The sequence below is a fragment of the Periplaneta americana genome, chromosome 14 (genome assembly GCF_040183065.1).
Source record: "Periplaneta americana isolate PAMFEO1 chromosome 14, P.americana_PAMFEO1_priV1, whole genome shotgun sequence".
Taxonomy (NCBI): domain Eukaryota; kingdom Metazoa; phylum Arthropoda; class Insecta; order Blattodea; family Blattidae; genus Periplaneta; species Periplaneta americana.
In genome coordinates, this window is record NC_091130.1 from 93991088 (window position 1) to 94012724 (window position 21637).

The window sequence follows — 21637 nt, forward strand, 5'->3', positions numbered from 1 at the left end:
AGGCCAGATGCAACTAGTTTAAGTGCCTCCGATAGGAAATGTTTATGATATTAATTATTATTGTTATTATATTATTAATATCATTATTTCTGTATTATTATTATTATTATTATTATTAGTAGTAGTAGTAGTAGTAGTAGTTATTATTATTACTATTAATGAAAAATAATAATTTCACTCACCAAATAAGCTGTTGTGCTCTGAGTTTCAGTGATTGTCTCAGTGTGATGAAGCAACCCATATGTATTGAAATTCCCCTTTCTTTCTTTTCTTTTTATTTTTTTCCTTTGACAGCAACAAACAAGGCCAAGAGAAGTTTATTTTGCATCACATTACCACTTAACCATTTATGTGGCCCATACCAGGATGCAATAGAAACTCGCGTTTTAAGATTTTCTGTCAGAAAAATTGTCAGCGATGTCGTAGGTATCTTGGTAGTCTCTCTCTTTATTTAAAACTTCCTTTATTTCAGTATTATTTCTTCTCGAAAAAGGATACTCTAACAATGAATTAACTGCACCAGCATTATTTCTCTTATTTGTTTCTGTTTATATTTTCCCGAAATATATAACATTGGCCCAGATTTATACTGTACTACGAAGTACAATAATAGAACACCCTCGCTTATGTCATAAACTAAGACATAAGGGGAGAGAATAGAGTGGGTCTCTGCTTGCCAAAGAGCTGGAATTTTGTTATTTATGGCCTATTTAGGAAGACAAGTCACCACTGCTATTCTCACCCCACTCTACCCTTGAGGCCGGCCCACGGATGGGAGAAGTGAAACCTGACCAGGCCAGACGAATTGTGCCTCAGCTACAATGTTTTAAGCGCAAACTAAAAGCCCGCGAAAGGACATGAAATGCATAAGCCAGACCCGGCACGAGCGATTCTGGCCTCAGGAACAAATTTTACTGCAAAACAGGTCTATATACATCACAAGCCAGACCCGGCACGAGCGATCCTGGCCTCAGGAACAAATTTTACTGCAAAACAGGTCTATATACTTCACAAAGTTTTCAAATGCTTCTACAGCGATATATGCTTCATTCAAATAACTAATACATTATATAGAAACACAAAATTTGATTTCAGTTAAGCCAAGTGACTGAGGCCCAGCCTCACTTGCCTCAGTCAATCAGCCACTGGTTTGTATATTTGAACGTTGTCTCTCGGACAGTGTCCAAGTTTGGCAGCCGTATAGCAAAACTGGGATTATACATGCAGTACAGTGTTATTAGCCCAGGTTAAATCATCCAGAGCATCGAAGGAAGCCCCAGATTTATTGTGCACATGTTCCTATAAAAATGACCTTTTTCCTTAACTGTATCCCCATGTTCATGTATTCATATTGAACAAAACTTACTAAGGTAATTTCCTAGAAGATGATGCTTAAGGGAAGAAAGTCTTCTGAGATGCCATGCATGTGTGATGCCATAAATGTTTCACATCACCAATGTTACTTACTTACTTTCTTACTTAGTGGCTTTTAAGGAAACCGGAGGTTCATTGCCGCCCTCACATAAGCCCGCCATTGGTCCCTATCCTGAGCAAGATTAATCCAGTCTCTACCATCATATCCCACCTCCCTCAAATCCATTTTAATATTATCTTCTCATCTACGTCTCGGCTTCCCCAAAGGTCTTTTGCCCTCCAGCCTCCCAACTAACACTCTATATGCATTTCTGGATTCGGCCATATGTGCTACATGCCCTGCCTATCTCAAACGTCTGGATTTTATGTTCCTAATTATGTCAGGTGAAGAATACAATGCATGCAGCTCTGCGTTGTATAACTTTCTCCATTCTCCTTTAACTTCATCCCTCTTAACCCCAAATATTTTCCTAAGAACCTTATTCTCAAACACCCTTAATCTCTGTTCCTCTCTCAAAGTGAGAGTCCAAGTTTCACAACCATACAGAACAACCGGTAATATAACTGTTTTATAAATTCTAACTTTCAGATTTTTTGACAGAAGACTAGATGACAAAAGCTTCTCAACCGAATAATAACACGCATTTCCCATATTTATTCTGCGTTTAATTTCCTCCCGAGTGTCATTTATATTTGTTACTGTTGCTCCAAGATATTTGAATTTTTCCACCTCTTCGAAAGATAAATCTCCAATTTTTATAGTTCCATTTCGTACAATATTCTGGTCACGAGACATAATCATATACTTAGTCTTTTCGGGATGTACTTCCAACCCTATCTCTTTACTTGCTTCAACTAGAATTTCCGCGTTTTCCCTAATCGTTTGTGGATTTTCTCCTAGCATATTCACGTCGTCCGCAGAAGACAAGAAGCTGATGTAACCCATTCAACTCCAAACCCTGTCTGTTATCCTGAACTTTCCTAATGGCATATTCTAGAGCGAAGTTAAAAAGTAAAGGTGATAATGCGTCTCCCTGCTTTAGCCCGCAGTGAATTGGAAAAGCATCAGATAGAAACTGGCCTATACGGACTCTGCTGTAAGTTTCACTAAGACACATTTTAATTAATCGAACTAGTTTCTTGGGAATACCAAATTCAATAAGAATATTATATAAAACTTCTCTCTTAACCGAGTCATACGCCTTTTTTAAATCTATGAATAACTGATGTACTGTACCCTTATACTCCCATTTTTTCTCCAATATCTGTCGAATACAAAAAATCTGATCAATAGTCGATCTATTACACCTAAAACACACTGATGATCCCCAATAATTTCATCAACATATGGAGTTAATCTTCTCAAAAGGATATTCGACAAAATTTTGTACGACGTCAACAAAAGTGGTATTCCTCGAAAGTTACTACAGTTAGTCTTGTCCCCCTTCTTAAAAATAGGTACGATTATGGACTCCTTCCATTGTTCTGGTACAATTTCCTTTTCCCAAATTGCAAGTACAAGTTTATAAATTTCGCTAGATAATGCCCTTCCACCCTCGGCATGGCGCGTCCTCAGGTTGCGGATAGAGGAGACGGCCTCCAGATATGGAGGGTAGCTGCGAATATATTGAATAAGCAATCGTGGACAGCCGATAAGGGGTGGTCCTCCAGCTTGGTGGTTGGGCGAAGGGCTAACAACCCATCACCGTAAAAAAACAGCTTGTTACGAAACCTAACAGTAAACCTAACATCACCAATGTTAGCATATATTAAATGTTTCATATCAACAATGTTAGCCTATATTATCATATAGTGTTATTTTAATTTTAAAAAATATTGATACTGTGGTAATTGTATAGAAGCTTGTCTAAAATGCAGTGGCGGCTGGTGCTTCAAAATTTTGTTCGTTTACTTTCTTACTAAACATATTAGGCCTATCATGCTACAGTCGTAAAAATTTGCAAAAACTCACCTATTTATTTCCACAATGTTTTCCCAGAAGAATCTCTTCGTAGTGTCATTAGAGCGTATCCGTTCATAAATGAAATGAATATTCGCACTGAACTTTCGGTTATTTATGGCACTGACAAGTTCAGAAACATTTCAGGCTGTCTCTCTCTAATGGAATTTTTCAGTGACCACAATTTATGTTCAACTTTCGGCGAGTGTACAAAATTACTAGAAATTTTACTAACAATCCCTATGACGACTTCAGAGGCTGAAAAGTGTTTTCCTACTCTCCTCCGAATAAAACACAAGGAAAACAGGACAATGATTTTTCTTATTTAACAGCCACATAACCACTGGAACTTCTCGTACGCGTCAGAACTGAATTTTCTGTTAAACGACCTGGTTTTGTTTTTCACGCACTGCGAAATTTAAGGTTCGGAGTCGATCTACCAAGACGCTTAATCTCACACTTTTCTTCTAAACTGCGCGATGAAAATGGATATTCTATTAAAGGTTGAATTGTATTCATCTTAACTAGGATCTATTTAATATATTAGAATAACACAAACAACACAATTTATTAAAACAGCTTCTTACGCGCCACCACGTGCTCTCAACCAACTGGACTCGAGTAACTGTAGTGAAATGGAAAGCGAAAACACCAATAAAATACAAGCTCACCCTCTACCCTAAAAAAAACTTGTTTTCGCGCCTAACTGCAGTCGCAGGTAGGGCATGTTCTGTCTCTGACTCATCCATTGTCACTCATCAGTAGCTCTGTGAGCTACTGCCATCTGTTTCCATTTTCAAAGCTCGTTTACCTCCCTATTCGTTTATCAACAACTTAAAATCCACGCTGGACAATACCCCTCTCATTCCCTTGCCCCGAAGAGATACCCAAGATCAAGCCAGTCTCCATAAGAAGTATGGTCGTTTACTTTGGCAAGTCAACAATGAGGCTCCTACAAACGATTTAGTTGGATGAGAAACTTACTACAGCTGATCATACCAATCGTGTACTTAGACCACAATAATTTAACTTGTATTTTAAACCAAAATATCCGTAAATTTTTTTAGGTGTAGCGCAAACTTGCTACAACCTTAAGGAGCCGCGCCTGCTAAAATGTATCGGGACTATATTTACGAAAAAAAAAAAATTATTGCAGATATATGGTATATACATTGGGGTAAAGGTCTTTAAAATAAGATCCTTCTGCGCCAGTACAAAGTTACCAGCGCTTCTGCCACACTTGGTATGCCTTCTGGAAGTCTGCAATCAGAATCTCTTCAGACACTGCGTCAGAGCCACTTGCACTCTTTCTGCTATCCCATGACAGTACTGTAAACTTGACTGTACGGTCTTCTGTCCTTCATTCCTCGCCAACCCAGGTCGCCTCCGACCATTCTGCGCGTGGCGCTTGAATGTTAACGTAGTCGTACTGTACGTCTCATATGGATGCCTTCTGTATGCAACACAACACTACATCATGCCACACCATTTTGGGGAAATGGAGGATAATGGTGGAATGATGGAAACAGAAGAATTCTGTTAAAAATCCTCAGGAATTTTGGCTTTGTTAATCACAAATACGACTCCGCCATCGTCAGGATTCGAATCAGGGTCCCCTAGGTTTACGTTAATCTTGAAAATTAAATCGTGCAGTATCTTCAGGCTCTATAGTTTTTATCTGAAGTTTTCAATTGACGCTGTACTGGGCACTGTGGTTATTTTAAGCAATGTAAGCATATTTTGTTTCATTGCCATCTAGTTCTACTAAGTCACTATTAAGTATTAAATGTATTTGATTTGAAATAATGACGTCATTATTATTTTTTTTACCGAAATCATATTTCCTGTGCATTTCCGATTGAATTAACTGGTACGCACTAGTAGCCTACCTGTGGGCCTACCTACTGAATGTAAACAGAATCCGTCCATTAGTTACGAGAAATGCTGCACAAGAACATAATTTTTCGGTGTCAGGCATGCTGAAAACGTGTACGGTATTTCCGCGAAATAAGTTTTTGCAGTCGTCGAGAAAATCTTCAAATTATATTAAAATGACATAATTTCCTAAACTTTCCCGCGTCCTTAAGGTGCATCTACATGGTTCAACTTTTCTTTCAACTTTAAGCAATGCATGCAGGATTGATATTTAATATTAAATAATAGCCTATATTTACACGTAGTGAAGATGACGTTCAAAACAGCGCACCATGTAGATACAAAATCTGGATGCATCTTAATTGAACGTGATTGAACTTTCGTTTTCAACTTGATTCTTTCAATGTTCTCTCCAGATGCGTAAACGCATGGAAAATTGAACCGTGTGGATGCTCCTTGAGAGTCTATGTAACTTCGGGTAGGTACCTATTTCTAGACCAAAAAATAATAGTCCGATTGTAACTTAAATATTTATATCTTAATAGCAATCTTTAAGAAAATATTTCATTTCAATTTTAATGACATAGTCCCTGCAAAAAATTCCGCGAACTTTAATCGGTCTGAAAACTTCTGAAAAAAATTTTTCGTATAATGGACTCACTTTCGAACTGTAATTCGACAAAAATGTTAATCTTATTTAATAGGTATGTTGCCGTTTTTCATTTCTAATTCATAATTATTTTAACTAACGACTGTACTGCTACAACATGCAGTAGAGTTTCTTTTTTATTGTCCCAAGTATTTTTACGACTCTTACTTAAAATGAAGACATACGTAGGGAAAATTTGTATATTGGTACTTATAAATACCTACCGATTACGACGTCCGTTTCGATTAAGTGCGGTCGTCTGCACTGGAACAATACTTTCTATTTGCCATTAATTGTATAATTATTGGATTATTAGTAATATTGACATATTTATATTTAGGCCTACTTACATAATCCTTGTTTTCTTAATATGAATTAACAAAGACGTTATTATACAAACGGTATTGGTTGATTAGGACGTCTCTAAATTAAAACCAACCAACGAACCAATAATGCACCGGTACAGCTGGCAAATGGGGAAGTGGAGAAACTTCCGGGCTTAAATACCGCATTGTCTTGGTGCTCGTGGCTGACGTTTCGACCACTGTGTTGTGGTAATCTTTAGAGCAGTGGTAATTTGTCATTTGTCTGATCATGTCTGCATGTGTCAGATTGTGCTACGTGTTGATGGCAACATTTCATATATTTTTTTACCTTTATTATAACGATTATAAATCAACTCAAGATTAATGTTCGTAATATATATATATATATATACGTCAACTCTGTTTTTTTTTCAAGATGTTGAGGAGATACGAACTGGTATGTTTGTTTTTCGAAATACATTTTGGTTTTGCTATGTGGATACAGTACAAAATAATAACGTAGAACGCCTAAATTATTTTATCGTAAATTCTAAAGATAAGAACTCGTTTCAGTATAAGAATAAACTGAATGAAAATGATAGATCAGACAATAATTGAGTAATTTTATGAGCACTGGTGAAATATAACGTAGATACAATAACAGTAATAACTGCTAATGATAGGTGGTTACTTTTGTAGTTTAATATTAATTTCAATTTTGTTAGCTAATTTAGTTAACATTATGTTGCAAAATATTAATGTTTAGTGTTAGATCAGTTTATCAAATTGCAATGCCATACAGACATACACAATGCACAGGGTGATCCACATAAACTGTTACAAGTTGGTTTCTCTTAAATGGACCAATAAAACTATAAGTTAAATGTTAATTTTTTAAAAGTCTCATTAGAGGTGGGGGGGGGGGGTATCTTTCAGATTGTCATGGGCAGGATTCCATTGGGTTCCATTCATGGGGCACAGGGGGGGGGGGGGAGGGAGGGACAGCTCTAATACTTTGAGTAATAGAAAATTTTGTTCGAAACATTTTTCTTTCAAAAGTGTGGTCTTAAAAAGTTACAACTTGATTGAAAATAAGGTACGTAATTATGTAGTAGATCTAAGCATTGGTCAGGCCATCATCTTATAGTAGAGGTCCAGGGCACATACATTACCAAATATATGCCATACTCAGTTGTCTGGACTAGCCATAGCATAGCAAGCCCAATGGAGTAGGTGATCCCTTTGGTCTTACCTATTGGTCCTAATGATGGAACCTGTACATAGGCTATGTAGTTCTGAAACGTTGGAACAGTCAAGTTTCGGGACATGGTAGAATACCCAAAAGCCTAATTATTATCACAGTCACAATGAAAGATTAAAACGCATATACTCTGTGTAACTGTATTGTGAAGTAATATACCTAAGTATATAAACAAGACTATGTAATTAGGCCTGCCTACTTTATTTTGCAGAAAAATGAAACAACCCAACTTTGAACTACTAATTCCATTAAAATTATGTTTATTAGGCCTAATGCATATTTTTTAAATTGCAGGATCTTATGAAAAGGAAGGAACTCAGCAACTGTGAGAAGGAGAATAACAAGATATTTGACAGTTTGCTGGCTTCCTATCTTAAAGAAGTTTCTCGAGGAAGTAGAATGTAAGCAGTGTCTAGGCCTAAGTTAACTGATTAGGAAGTTGAAGTTCGAAATATGTATTTGTGCCACCTCAAACAAAATTCTTTTTAATCCTTTTTGTCTTAACCGATCTATCTCTGAACTTTTGCTATGAAAGCAAAAGAAATCTGATGAAAATGAAATTCTTCATGAAAACTGTAATTATTAAGTAGGAAACTGTTATAGGTATTTTATGTAGAAAACATAAAGCCTTAAGCCAGATTTACATAAATTTCATACATTAAACTTAGACTCTAACAATGTACTCGTATGTATAGCCTACTGTATATACTTTAGAAATCTCATCAATTTATTGACACTTAAAAGCAGTGATGTATTTTTAAACAGAAGTGCCCTGGCTCTGGAATTTCGGTAGTACTGGTAGTAAGTTAGTTGTCTTCATTGTCGTCACCATCGTCGTCGTCATCGTCATCATTTCTACAGGAATGCTTATGGAATGTCAGACGAAAATACATGGGTTCGAATTTAGATATAGAGGTTGTTAAGTTTATGAACTAGACCTCACTATGAAATTGTTTATATGTGAATAAAATACAGTATGACTTTTTATTGGTGGCCGGGTAGCTCGGTTGGTAGATCAGCTGGCTACAGACTGGAAGGTCCGGGGTTCGATCCCAGGTGGTGACAGGATTTTTTCTCGTTGCCAAACTTTCAGAACAGCCCCGAGATTCACTCAGCCTCCTATAAAATTGAATACCGGGTCTTTCCCAGGGGTAAAAGGCGGTCAGAGCATGGTGCCAACCACACCACCTCATTCTAGTGCCGAGGTCATCGAAAGCATGGGGCTCTACCTCCATGCCCCCCAAGTGCCTTCATGGCATGTTACGGGGATACCTTTACCTGTTATGACTTTTTATTAATGAAAAATTTGATGATAATATAATAATAAAAGTGCCCTGGTGCCACTCAGCCTCAAAAGATAGTGTCTTGGCACTGCCAAGGGCCGCTAGGCCTACTTGATAGAGCTCATTACAAATTCCCAGTTCCAACAATACAGTAGAGAGAGAGATTTAAAGAAAAATAAATCGTCCGTCCTTAATCTGGAAATTAATAGCAATAAATATATTGAATTAAATATAGATATTGTTATAAAAATAAAATCTTAGAGATTACCTTAAAATTAAACTTATAAATAAAAGATTTTATTTGAATGAATGTATGAATGAATGAATGTATATATTTGTCTTTAAGCAATATACCTTATGGTGAGGCGGCACTTCACATTATTAGTATGCAGTGCCATCTCACTGTTTTACAGCGCCTTTCGTACAAGCCATTTAGGACATTACTTATTTTTAATTTATTATTGCAATTCTTCCTCTAGTATTTTCTTGTCTGTCATCAATTCTTCCACTACTTTACTCCTAACCCATTATTATATCAAAAATACTATACCCCCCTCCTGCATGACACATTTCCCCTCACTCTCCATCTCTATTTGCACTTTTCAGTACTCACTTTTCCACATTGCTACTTTTTAGGTCTTAGTTTTCTTATCTCACGCTTTATTAAACCCTCCACACCATTTCCTTAAGTCATACTGTTTTTTCACCTTGTTTTGTTCTGCTGTGCTTGCTTTGCGTCACTCCTGATTCTTCTTCAGTTGACGTTACTGCCTGCTTTCCGGAAATTTTCGCTGAGTTTGACACATTTGCATTTGTCTCGCGTACATTCAGCACACTTGTGTCACTAATCTCGCATTTAGATATGATATTCTTGATTTTATCTTTCAAAATTTTTCTGTTTCTTTCCTTTTCTTCTGAGTGTACAATTGGTTTCTTTAACGTTACTAAGCACTCCTCTACACTAAAAACCAAATTGTTTATCTTAATTTTGTCCTTGATAAGTTTCGCGAATTGTCCATTTTTTCGTGCTGCTTTAAGAAAAGGAATTAAAACTCCTCTTCTTCTTCTTCTTCTTCTTCTCACTTTGTAGCTCCAGTCATTATCTATTCTGACTGTTGTGTTCCCTAGCATCCTTCTATTCTTCATAATCCTATCCTTCGTAACCACAGTCATAAATTTTACTAATATTGGCCTAACTTGTTCTGAATTTTATATTTGCTTCTTTCCTACTCTAAATGCATCCTGTACTTGTCCATCACTCACGTCCATACCAAAACATTCCCAACATACTCATAATATCTTCTCATATGTATCGATACTCTGTTCTCTATCTTTTTCTTCTATCCCGAAAAATAACAAGTTTTTTTTCTCCTCAAATTGATCCCATTTGCTTTTCAGAATTTCGTTTTCCAGTTGAATTTTTTCCATCTTCTTTCTTAGTTCTGACAAGCTTTCCTTCATTTCCATTATGTCTTGTTTCACTGTACTGTCCTCCATTTCACTATTATGTGCTCTTATTCACCGGTTTAACACAGGTCAACGCCTTTACTACATGTTACTATCCCCTGACTTGCACAAAGCGAACCGACTTCCTCTGCAACTTTGCTTAAGACTGATAAATAAAAGATTTTATTTAAAATTAGCATATACTTGATTAAGACCTTCTGAGTGGTATAAATTAAATTGTATAATCTGCAGGGAATCTTTAAGAATTTGGGAGATGATTTTTTGAATTTCAAAAGGTAGTATTGATAATTGTTTAAAAAAATTATATGTAAATTTTGATAAAGAACCCTGAGCACCAAAAAATAAGCCTGTCACTGACCAATTGAAGAGAGGAATGTTATACCTGGCACTAAGGTAGAGAATACAAGACTCATAAATGGCCCTCTTCTCATGATCAACCTGATGAGCTTGGTTTAGATCTCTCTCCATGCATATAGTTGGATCTATGATAATAGCCTTTTGTTGTTGCTTGTTTATTGCTATTATATTTGCTCCTCTGTGAGAGTCATCTTCAGAAATACAGTGGACCTTTTCATGAACTTCCCAACCCTTATTCCAAAGAAGACAGGTATTGGCTCCACGGACTCTATGATGCCTGTTGTTATGCAATAACTCTCCTTTCCGACAAAAACCCAATACATGGCGAGTTTCTGTCTCATTGCAGCCAGATTGATGGCAACGGGTCATACTGAAACTCTGCCAGGAACAGAGCGCACTGCAGTAAGGTTGCAGGACTCCTTGATTGCATTAATATATTTCGAAGATGACAAATTATTTTTAGTACTGACCCATGAATTGGCTCTTGGATATTCTTTGTAGATGATTACACCTTTCCCCTTATGAGGTAACTGACACCAGGATTCAAACATCTCTTTCGCAATTCATCACATAGATGTCTTCCAGTAGTTCGAGTGTTATTCTGGCACTTGAGAGCAGTTTTCTTCTTCTTTTCAAGATTCCTGTCAAGGAGAAGATGATCATCACTGACTTGTGAGAGTCGAGTATAGATATTAAAGTGCTGAATATTAACTTCCCATTCTGCCTTAGTAAGTCTCAGGCCAAGTACTTTTTTAGAAGCATATAGCATGTCATTAGGTGTGTCATCAGGAAGAGATATAATTTCTTTGACAGCACTTCTAATTATTTTGTCTAGATCTTTAAGGAAATTATCAGCACATTGCAAAGTATAGAAGAGCCCATTATATTCATTCACAGTCATCAGTTTCTGATCAGGGTTCAGTAATGGAGTTTGTGTAAGATTGTTAAGATCACGTGTTAAATTCTTTACAATTTTCTTTTATCTAAGTATATTTTGTCGCGAAAATCAACTCCCAGATATCTAATTGTTTCAGATTTATCATCAGTACTATGTAGCTGATCCATGAAGTGAAATGAGAGCTTCTTTAGTTTTAGTTAAAGTACCTCTTTCGAGAATTATACACTTGCTTTTAATAGCGTTAATTTCAAGACCTAGTTTATCTAATTTGCTTTCAGCCAAATCAATGGGAGCTGTTGCGGACTTTTCATCTTTTCCAACGAGAGCCAAATCATTTGCAAATGCGAAAGCACTTAGGTTTTGAAGATCATTGGAAAGTGTAAAACCATATTGTTTGCTAATTTCATAATCTGTTAAATTTTCTAGAATGAAATTCAGTACCAAATTGAAAATTATTGGAGACAATGAAGATCCTTGAGTAACGCCTCATTTTCACTTATCGGTTTGGTTTTTATGTGGTTAGTTTCTATTTGAATTGTATTATTAGTTAATAAGGAACTAAGGAACTAATCAGTGGCGTAGCGTCAATGTAAGCTAAAAAGCTTAGCTTCCCCAGTTAATAATAATTTCATAATAAACCTGCAGTTTATGGAGAAAATTATTTATTAATTTTAATAGAATTTATATTTACGCGTTAAATATTGTGATGCGGCAGCTCAGGATTATTTGTGATGCAGCAGCAAACAAGAAGCCTGCACACACCAGCTTCCAAGCAGACCGGTTTCTTCTGTGTAATCCACCCCGCAGATTTTCCATCCCTTTTAAACTACCCTAGTCGCAAGGCTTGAAAAGAAGCTAGCTTTAACATTTAAAATAAGTAGTTTCCGAGTTATCCCTATTCGTCAGTTGTGTTCAGTTGAAGTGTTAGTGTGCATTGTGGCTGATATAATAAATAACGAGCGAAATAACAGTTCCTGACACTAATTTACTTGAATTTTTTAGGACAATTGTATTATCAAGACTGACTTACGAACAAAAGTGTGATTTAAAAAACAAATGACCGACTCCCTTGCTGTCAATGAAGGACACAACCAAAAGACAGACGCATACTTACGTAATGATACTAATATTGTGATTTCTCTAAGTATGACAGGGAGTGAGCTAATGTTATACGTATACGTGTCTATTTGTTAGAGATATGTGTAAACCGTGAAATCGTATTTTATTACGTCTCATTTGAGGTCATGCCTTATTGGTGTTACTTACGATGTTCCAACCAATCTTCGACTGCTGACTTGAAATTGACTACTATTTATTTTAAGACTGTATTTTTGTAATACATTTTCTCATATTGCATGAAAGACAACTTGAGTTAGCTTCCCCTGCTCAAAATTTCATGCTACGCCACTGGAACTAATAAGTCTGAACAGGTTCTGGAATGCCAGATGATTTAAGGGCTCTAATAATATGTTCATGGTCAACAGAATCAAAGGCTTTTGACACGTCTTGAAACACGACACAACAGTCCTTCTTGTTAAGCTTAGATGATTGAAGATAGCCATTTATTAAGGATGCATTGATATGAGTTCCAGTTATATAATAAAACCTCTTTGATGAGCATTTAATGCAATATAAGATCGAAGCTTAATGTCAAGGGCTCTTTCAATGACTCTTCAGATGGCAGAGTAAATAGTAATTGCCTCCAGTGTTTTAAATCATTTGCGTTGCCTCCTTTATTTACGCGCTAATTTCATGAATTTTGGAACATGATTAAAATGAAGCATAGTGTTTGCAAGTAGCGTAAGAAATTTGGTACCTAGCTTTGAGATGCCTTAAAACGTGTATCTGGTTCAGGGGAGTGTCAACTTTAATACCAAATAACTCTTTATGAATATTATCCTCGGTAATCACTATATCTTCAGAAAATTGTATGGAATTTTCATCCTCATCAGAAAGAGGGGAGCTATTATTTATCATACTAAAAACATGCTCAAAATGTTCAGTTATCAGACGCGTCGAGATTTTGCACGTAACTTTGTGATTTAAATTATGTAAAACTTTTCTTGTTACTTTACGTCTTTCATTGTAAAATTGATACTGGGCTTATTCATACTCATATTTTTGCCTGTTTTTCATTCGCTGTCAGTGGCGAGGCGTGGGTCCAAGAGTAGGGGAAGCTTGTCTTTAGAAGGGTCTTTTCCAACTTTTGCCATAAATTTAATTGCTTTCTGATTTATGTTAACATTTTTATAAAACCTGAAAATCTTTACCATATTTTTTGAAGTTGAGTTCAATCCTCCGACTTTTGTTGGTGAAGATATCTATGACGTCATCTTTAAATGTCGGTATTCTCCGTAGTTTTGCAAGCAAAGGCTTCTCTATGCTAAGAAGAGCAAGTGACGACAATCTATCTTGACCTTGAAAGATATGTCTTTATGGGTGAATATTCTGAAATGGGCAAATATGAATAACAAAACTGGAAAAAAAATATATTATATTAAATTGTGTACTTTTTTCTCACATTGGTTACATTTCCTCCTATTATTGAAGATTCTGGTATCAGTTGAGCTTAAAAAAAATTTTATGTGAGATTTTCTAATTTAAAAAAAATCAAGGGATTGTTGTCATCTTTCCCTTATAGCCCATTGTTTAAGGTATCTTCTAAACTTCTGTACTTCAGATTTCACTTATCTTCGAACATTTCTTTTTTCACGATAGTCATATCTGCTATTTTCTTTCTTTTTTTTTATATTCTTTGCCATAGTCCCTTTTTTTTCTGCAACTCCTCTTCAGTCATATTTGCCCTCTGCCTATGTATCTTCTCCCTTTTATATTGCCTACTTTCATCATCAGACTTTTTTTCTTTCCTATAAACAATCACATGAAATAATATTCGAAGTTACTTTATCCACCTGTATTTAATAATTGTATGTTAAATGAAACCTCGGTTCCACAATAAAGGGATCGTTGTTACAAATTAGTATAATTTCCGCAATAGTTCTGACAAAATAAATCGTTAAAAATATCATGGAGGTTAGATTTTTTAGTTGACAAACATTGTAATGTTTTGCATATACTACGAAAGTTTAATATATACAAACTATATTTAATGCCACCTGGGACTGGTGTTACCAATAGAAAACATAACATTCAGTCATCAGTGATGATTTTTGTATTTTTCAATAAAATAAATTACGACAATGGACGAAAAGTGTTTTAACTGGTGCCATGTTGACCTCTCATCATTACCATCCGTTAAAATTTACCACATGAAGCAAAATTGTCTTTTGTGTAGCTCTTTTATTTCAAGGGACCAGCGTTACGAAATTTCTGGGGACAAACTTTACGTTAAAGTTGTGTCCTTTGAGAATTAAACAAATAACAATTCGTGTCTTTCATAAGTATTTTAACTATTTATTTTTATAATCTTGGCCGAGGAAATAAAATCAAATCGAAACATTCCGAGAAAAACTTAGTAAAACAGAGTAAAATGTAGTTGGGAACATAGGGACCGTAGTTACATTTTGACGTTTGAACATTATTTTTTAATTATAAATTTTAAAAGTAATCCTTTTGTGCTTTGTTTCCAACTAAAACATGTGAGAGTTAGTTAATTAAACGCAAAAGTAATCAGTTAACATTTTCAAGAAACTCCTTAAATCAGCCAGGACATACATTTACCCATTTCAGAATATTCACCCTTATGCGCTTCAGTGTTGAAAAAAATCTTTCAGCAGAAGCGCTAGATGCTGAGATCGTTATAATGAGTTGGGCAAGCCTGTATACCTCAGGGAGTACGTCTGTAAGATCAGAATTTATTAAGTACCTATACAATTCAACGATATACTCTCTTTGTGCATATGTGGTTCTTTATACAGTACAGATAGCTCACTTCCCAATTTAGGGAAGTCAAAGAAGTTACCATAACTCTCTTTTAGATTTGAAAGTTCATCTTCCGAGAACTTTTTTTGAAAATTGTGAAAATTTCTGACCTCTAAAAGAGGGAGGAATTTTAGCTTGGAAATGTCACTGAATCTGTGGTTAATGTTAGCATTCATAACATCAATTATTTCGAAAAACAATCTTCTGTATGAAGATTTCCTATCATCGCCTGAAACATTTTCTAGTCTAGCTCTCTTTGTGCGGTTTGTGGGCAGCAAGTCACTTTCTAACTGAGAGGTGACAATTTCAGTTTTACACCATATAGAGTCGAAATCTTCTCTGAGCCGTGTAAGATGAGCAGTGAAGTTATCAATACTCTTTAATCAGAAACTAATATCAAGAATTTCTTTTTAAGAACTTGAAAGAGTGCATCAGAGTGGGGGGAAAATTGAAGCGAATACTACAAGAAGGAAGTTGAAATCAAAATCTTGCAATTTTGAAAGCAGGCCTGCAGCTGAAATAATCATATCAGAATCCCATTTGTCGGAATTTTCATTTATGGACATAAATAAATCGCGTAATTCCATTTTGTATTCATACACTGTTTCTAGCAGCCTGCTGTTATAGTTCCATATTGTGGGAGCTAAACTGGGGAATCGTTTTATTTCAGTATCTAGTGCTTCTGTCCTCTTTATAGATTTGGAAAAGAATGTCCTGAAACCTGTGAGAGCGATGAAAAATATTTTACACTCTGTGATGTAACTATCAGCTTGTGATAGAACCAAGTTCAATCTATGGGTGTAGCAATGAACAAAAATTGCTTGGGGACTTTTTCATGCACCTGAACTTGAAGCCCGCTATGTTGATCTGCCATAACGACTGCTCCATCGTAAGTCTGAGTAACTAACTTTTTCTCGCAATCAAAATCGATCAAAGTATTGAAAACATGCTGAGCTAGGGCATTCGCAGAATAGTCCTTATGTTCCTAAAACCTAGAAGTCTTTCCTCAATACTACCGTCAATGTTCACATACTGAATTACGGTCGACAGTTAACAATGACAAAGGGGGCTTGACTTCCATCTTTCTTAATTTCTTGATACATGTATTCTGAAATAGACGATATGATGTAATTTTGACTATTACTTGACAATCCAGAAATTACTGTTGAATTATTTAAATGAGGTTGTAGTTCGGGATCCATCTCTGCCCTTTCGTGTAATAATTCAACATAATATCCCCTATTTGTAGAGTTTGCTGACTCATCGTGGCCGCGAAAAGCTAGTTCTTGTTTCCCCAAGAAACACGCAACTTTAATAAAATGAATAACTAATCTCCTGTTTTTCTAACACTTTCATTATGGGCCTCAATTGACAAACGTAAGTGTTCATTCAAGCTACATTCTATTCGTACTTTTCTGAACTGTTTTATCTGGATTTGAGCTTTTATATGACTTTGAGAAAGTATATGCCTTTCTTGAGTTTCATGAAAATTAGTCAGGTCATCAAAACCTGCTTTAGACCAAACATTTTTCTCAATGAAAAACAATAGACAAGGCCAACAAAATAACTTTCGTAATTTACTACAACCACATAACTATGATGTTGAATCGTACATTTTCATATTAAAGTGGCGCGTAAACACTTTACATCCTTTTTGTTGAATTTCTAGCTTAAGATTACCAGGGTCTACCACTTTGAATAATATTCATTTTATCTTGGTAATATAATGAACTGAAACTCTTCTGCTCAATAAGATGGTCAACTGAACAGCAGAGAGTGGAAGGCGAAGTGAGAGGGGGAAGTGAGTTACTGTTACATGCTGGAAGCACACGGCCAACATCTAAGCTTCCTGCCTCCATATCAAACAACACTATGATCACTCACAACATGAATTCAGAAGAACTTCAGTCAATACTACGATATGGATGGAACCAGTGAAATCATATTAATACAAAGTTCTTAACTTCAACACGCAGACATCTAAATAACCACGAAAAATAATACTTTACATAGCACCAACACGTGAACTGGCCACTGCGAATGGGGACCTGTGCTTTGTGTAGTGTTTCCAAGGCACCAAGCAGGCAAACACAGGCATTGGAGAAGTGAGGTTGGTTAGCAGTGGCGAATAGTGGAAATGTAGGGAGACGCAGCCAGTGGAGTGTGGCCAGCTAACTTACCAGTCTCACACTAGATTCCATTCCGCAAACGAAATTCATCTTTAACGGAAATAAACACAATTCCACAATGAGAGAATTAGTTATTGGACAAAACATAAAATAAAATAGTCAGTATTACAAAGCAGAAGAGGAAGCGCCGCTTCCAGCACATCTATGGATGCTTCGCCACTGTTCGCTGTCTCTTAGATTTCCTTTGTGGATTGGATGTTGTTTTATAATTATATTTACTGTTAATTTTACTTACTTTACGAGCTTAATAATGCTTCACAGCTGGGTGTTAGGGTCCTGACAATTTAGTCCTTTGCTGTGTGAAAAAAATGCCTAACATCTTCCATTAGAGCTTCAAAATCTTTACTTGTTCCTACAGACTGGATGTGGCATAGCTTTTCTTCCCACTCTTTCATTGGATGAAAACTTGTAGGATTATTTTGAGTGCTTTCTGGATTAGATGTTACATCTTCATTCAGTTGGAAAACTTGAACAGGATCGTGGCTGTTAACTTCAGAAGTTTGATTTGTTGTTTCAAAGAGTTTTTGGAAACTGTTGATATGTAGCTGAGGTGTCAGTAATGTTTTTGTTGGGTAAAATATTGCTTGCGTTATTAAAATCTGATTAATGAGAAGATGCTATAGTATACCTGTGTACCAGTTTTTTTCTTCTCTCTTCTGGATGGGCTTTACCCATATCGTCGGTGAAGAAACAATACCGCGTAAGTAACAAAATGCAAATTTTACAGGGCAAACAAAAAACGTAATTAAAAAAAAAAACTAATCACTTCCGTAATGTGAAATTCGGCATGGCATTAGTAAATAACGCTAGAAATGTGTACGGTATCCGAAAATGAAACTATATTCCAATTTTAAGTTATTTATGTTAGTTACGTGGTATTAGAAGGCTAGCTGTGAAGATTTATGTCAGTTAAGTGGTATTGCACTAAATTAGTTTTCACTTAATTTTCAATGATAGAACATTTTTAAAGTGAAGAAGTGTTATAATTAAAATAAGTAAGTAATGTTTTGGTACTCTTGATTTTATTTGTGATATTACTTAAGTTTTTTACAGAAAAATATTGTACTTGTTAAACAATATTTGGAAAGGTTTCCTGTAAAACAATCACCTTGAAAAAGATCAATATGATGTAACTATAATTATGTTTATTATTTTGTGAGACGTGTTAATGAATTATAGTGTTGCTTTTAAGATTGTCATTTATGACATAAGGAAATACACCTTGCTTATAAACAAAATTACACATAACCAATGTTATCATAGAATGCATGACAGTACTTTGGCAAAACAATTTTTAGTTGCTGCAAGTGATTTCACTTTGACTTTTTTTATTCTCAGTGGTTGAGAATATAATTTCTTGTAGTCACTTAAGTACTTTGTTTTCTGGGATGCCTTGGCATTACTTGCCAGTCTAAAGTGAAACGAAACTTGAAAAAAAAAAAAAAAAAAAAAAAATTGTACCATCAGGACGATATTGTATTGCCCTCAGATCAGTTACAGTGGGTTCATTAGTTCCTCTTCCTGGGCGAATTGAATAATAAATCAAAATATTTTGTCGGCATAATTTCTGAAGAAAGAATAATCTAAATGCTTAACATAGTAAGGTGTGGGTTTCTTTCTTGCTTCTCTTGTTATTGAAACATTTTAACTTGCATTCAATTGCACTGTGAACTGAATCACACTCCATCTGAGTGCGACCCTTCTCTAGATATTTTTGGGTAATCAACACAGAAATTGCTAGACCAAGGAGGGCATTAAACATGACTGCATTTCTATTTTGGTATGTACATCCATCAGAGTACAAAATTACTGGCAGAGGATTTTCTTTTATGCAGTCAGTCAATGCATCTATTACACAAGTGGCGAAAACCAATGCCACCAGTTCTGCCTGCGTTTCGTTGAACCAGTAACATACGACATCATGATTTTTCAAGTTGTAAATTGTAAAGTTTTGCACACATGACTTAGTCTTATAATACACAGAACTTGCCTGTATGTATGGAACTATTTTGACTGCCTGGAGATCCATGGTGGATACATTGCCCAGTTCCATTTCAGCATCCTCTTTATCCTTTTCTTTTTCTTTTCGAGGTTCCTTCTTCTTTCCATCATGTTGCAGCCATACAGCTTCACTTATTTTCCCGGTTTTGTAACTACATCAGATGTCACATTGATCTTTCTTCGGGCTATAAATGCTGATGTTACTTTCCTGGAAAAGCAGGTTGAAATATCTCTGCTCAGAGGGTCAGTATTTTCATGTGCACATCTCTGTTTATACAAATAATGTACTGAATTTTGGAATGAACTGTAGGCTCTAAATAAAGTTTGCTTGATGACTGTCGACAATAATGGGAAGGTAGTTTAGGGAGACTGTCAAAAAATGTCCAGAGAAATTGTGTACCTTCTTCCTTTTTGTCCTTTTTGGCATGAGTGTGGAAAACAGTAGAACAAGAGGACATTCCATGCTTTGAATTTTCTAACCAATACCTGATACTCCAATCTCTTATTGCAAGAATATTCAAGAACAGTTTCTTGCACACTTGAAACTTTTCATTGCCCACATGGAAATGATACAACAAAGTATCTTTTCTTCTTGACTCACTAGTACTCTTTCCAGGATGTTTTGTCGGGATTACATCCACAAGACCATTCACGTATTGTTTTCTCTGATCCCAGGTCATTTTATTCCAAGAAATATATAAAATCTCTTGTCTTTCAGCATTCCCAAATACATTGAATTGTCTGAATTTTGATTTCTAACACATTTTGGAATTACATGATGCCCCTAGTTTCCTTGCATCCCTGCGTGTGTCATGCGTTACTTTTCCAGTTTTCAGCCTTTTATACCCAACTTAGGCTCTCCCTTTCTTGCAGTTTTCATAGAATATTGTGTACACTTATTACAACGAAACTCAGTATCTAATAGGTACAGAAGTATTGATGTGTCAGATAACTGTATACAGCTCGAATTGGTGGGAAAAACTATGCTTTGCGGCACACAGATTGACGTGCGTGTTCCCGTAGCATTGTTCAGAAATATTAAATTCAGTCTTTTCCCTCGATGACCCATATCAACTCATCCATATTAAATGAGCGTGTATTACATTTCAATTTGTTACTGAAAGAAATGTAAAACTCCTTTAATTCAGTTTGGTTATATTAAACTATTTTCCACTGTACACATTACTGTAAGAAATTATCTAATTGGAGGTACACAGCTCGCACACTTTGTCCATAAAATAGCCTACAGCATTATTTTATTCTTCCGTGTTGAAGTTTTCTTATTCAGTTACGCAGTATTTCCAACAAATGTACCCTGAATGCAGTTAGGCGGTATTGCATGTAGTGTAGTTACGCGGAATTCCAGTAATATTTTCAGGAATTCAATTATGCGGTATTGTTTCAACTCCTTTTTCTCACATTTACATGGTGAAATTACACTTTCCCGTGCTATCAAATGGTGCTTGCAGTGTCAGGGATGCCAACGCACCAAAAAACAAAAAATCGTCAAAAAGTCAGTTATGCGGTATTGTTTCTTCACAGACGATATGTATATTTATTCATGCATTGGATGTACATAATTTTTTGCAAATTAGGCAGCATGCTGTTTCTTCATTTTTGCTATCTTGTGACATTTTATAAAGTAATTATATATAAAATAAAATATTCTTTTTGCATATTGTGACTGATGCATTTCAACATTTAAATTTATAAAAGACATAGTTCGATAATACCTGTAGATATGCACAAAAAATTTCTCTACAAATGTGATAAAAAAGTAACTCTATGTCCAGAACGTGTTACAATAAAATTGTATTCTTTGCTGAGTGCAGTGGTCGATTTAACAAATTACTCTCATCTGTAGAAGCATCAAGGAGTTCTGGTTTGTCTATTAATTGAGATCTGAACATTCTTCCTATTAACTCGAAGTTTAAATGTTTTGTCTCTGCATTCAATAACTGGATATGGTCCATCGTATAGAAGTTGAAGAGGACAACGAAAGACATCATGACAAACAAAAGCATATGAGCCAAGTTTTTAGGTCTTTGGGTACAAATATTTAAGGTTTTCGATTAAAAATGTTTGGTTAATAAATGAAATTTGATGTGATCTAACAATTGTAATGATTGTTAAAGT

At 35.6% G+C, this 21637-nt stretch overlaps 1 protein-coding gene across 1 annotated transcript in view; it reads left to right on the plus strand.

Moving 5' to 3' along the window:
- Positions 1-6351: 6351 nt before the first annotated feature.
- LOC138713583 (uncharacterized) overlaps positions 6352-21637 on the plus strand; it is a 111977-nt gene continuing 96691 nt past the window's right edge. Inside the window, exons 1-2 of the mRNA XM_069845771.1 lie at positions 6352-6620; positions 7719-7825. Coding sequence (XP_069701872.1) covers positions 6600-6620; positions 7719-7825 — 128 coding nt within the window. The 5' untranslated portion in view covers positions 6352-6599. The remainder of the gene's footprint in view (positions 6621-7718; positions 7826-21637) is intronic.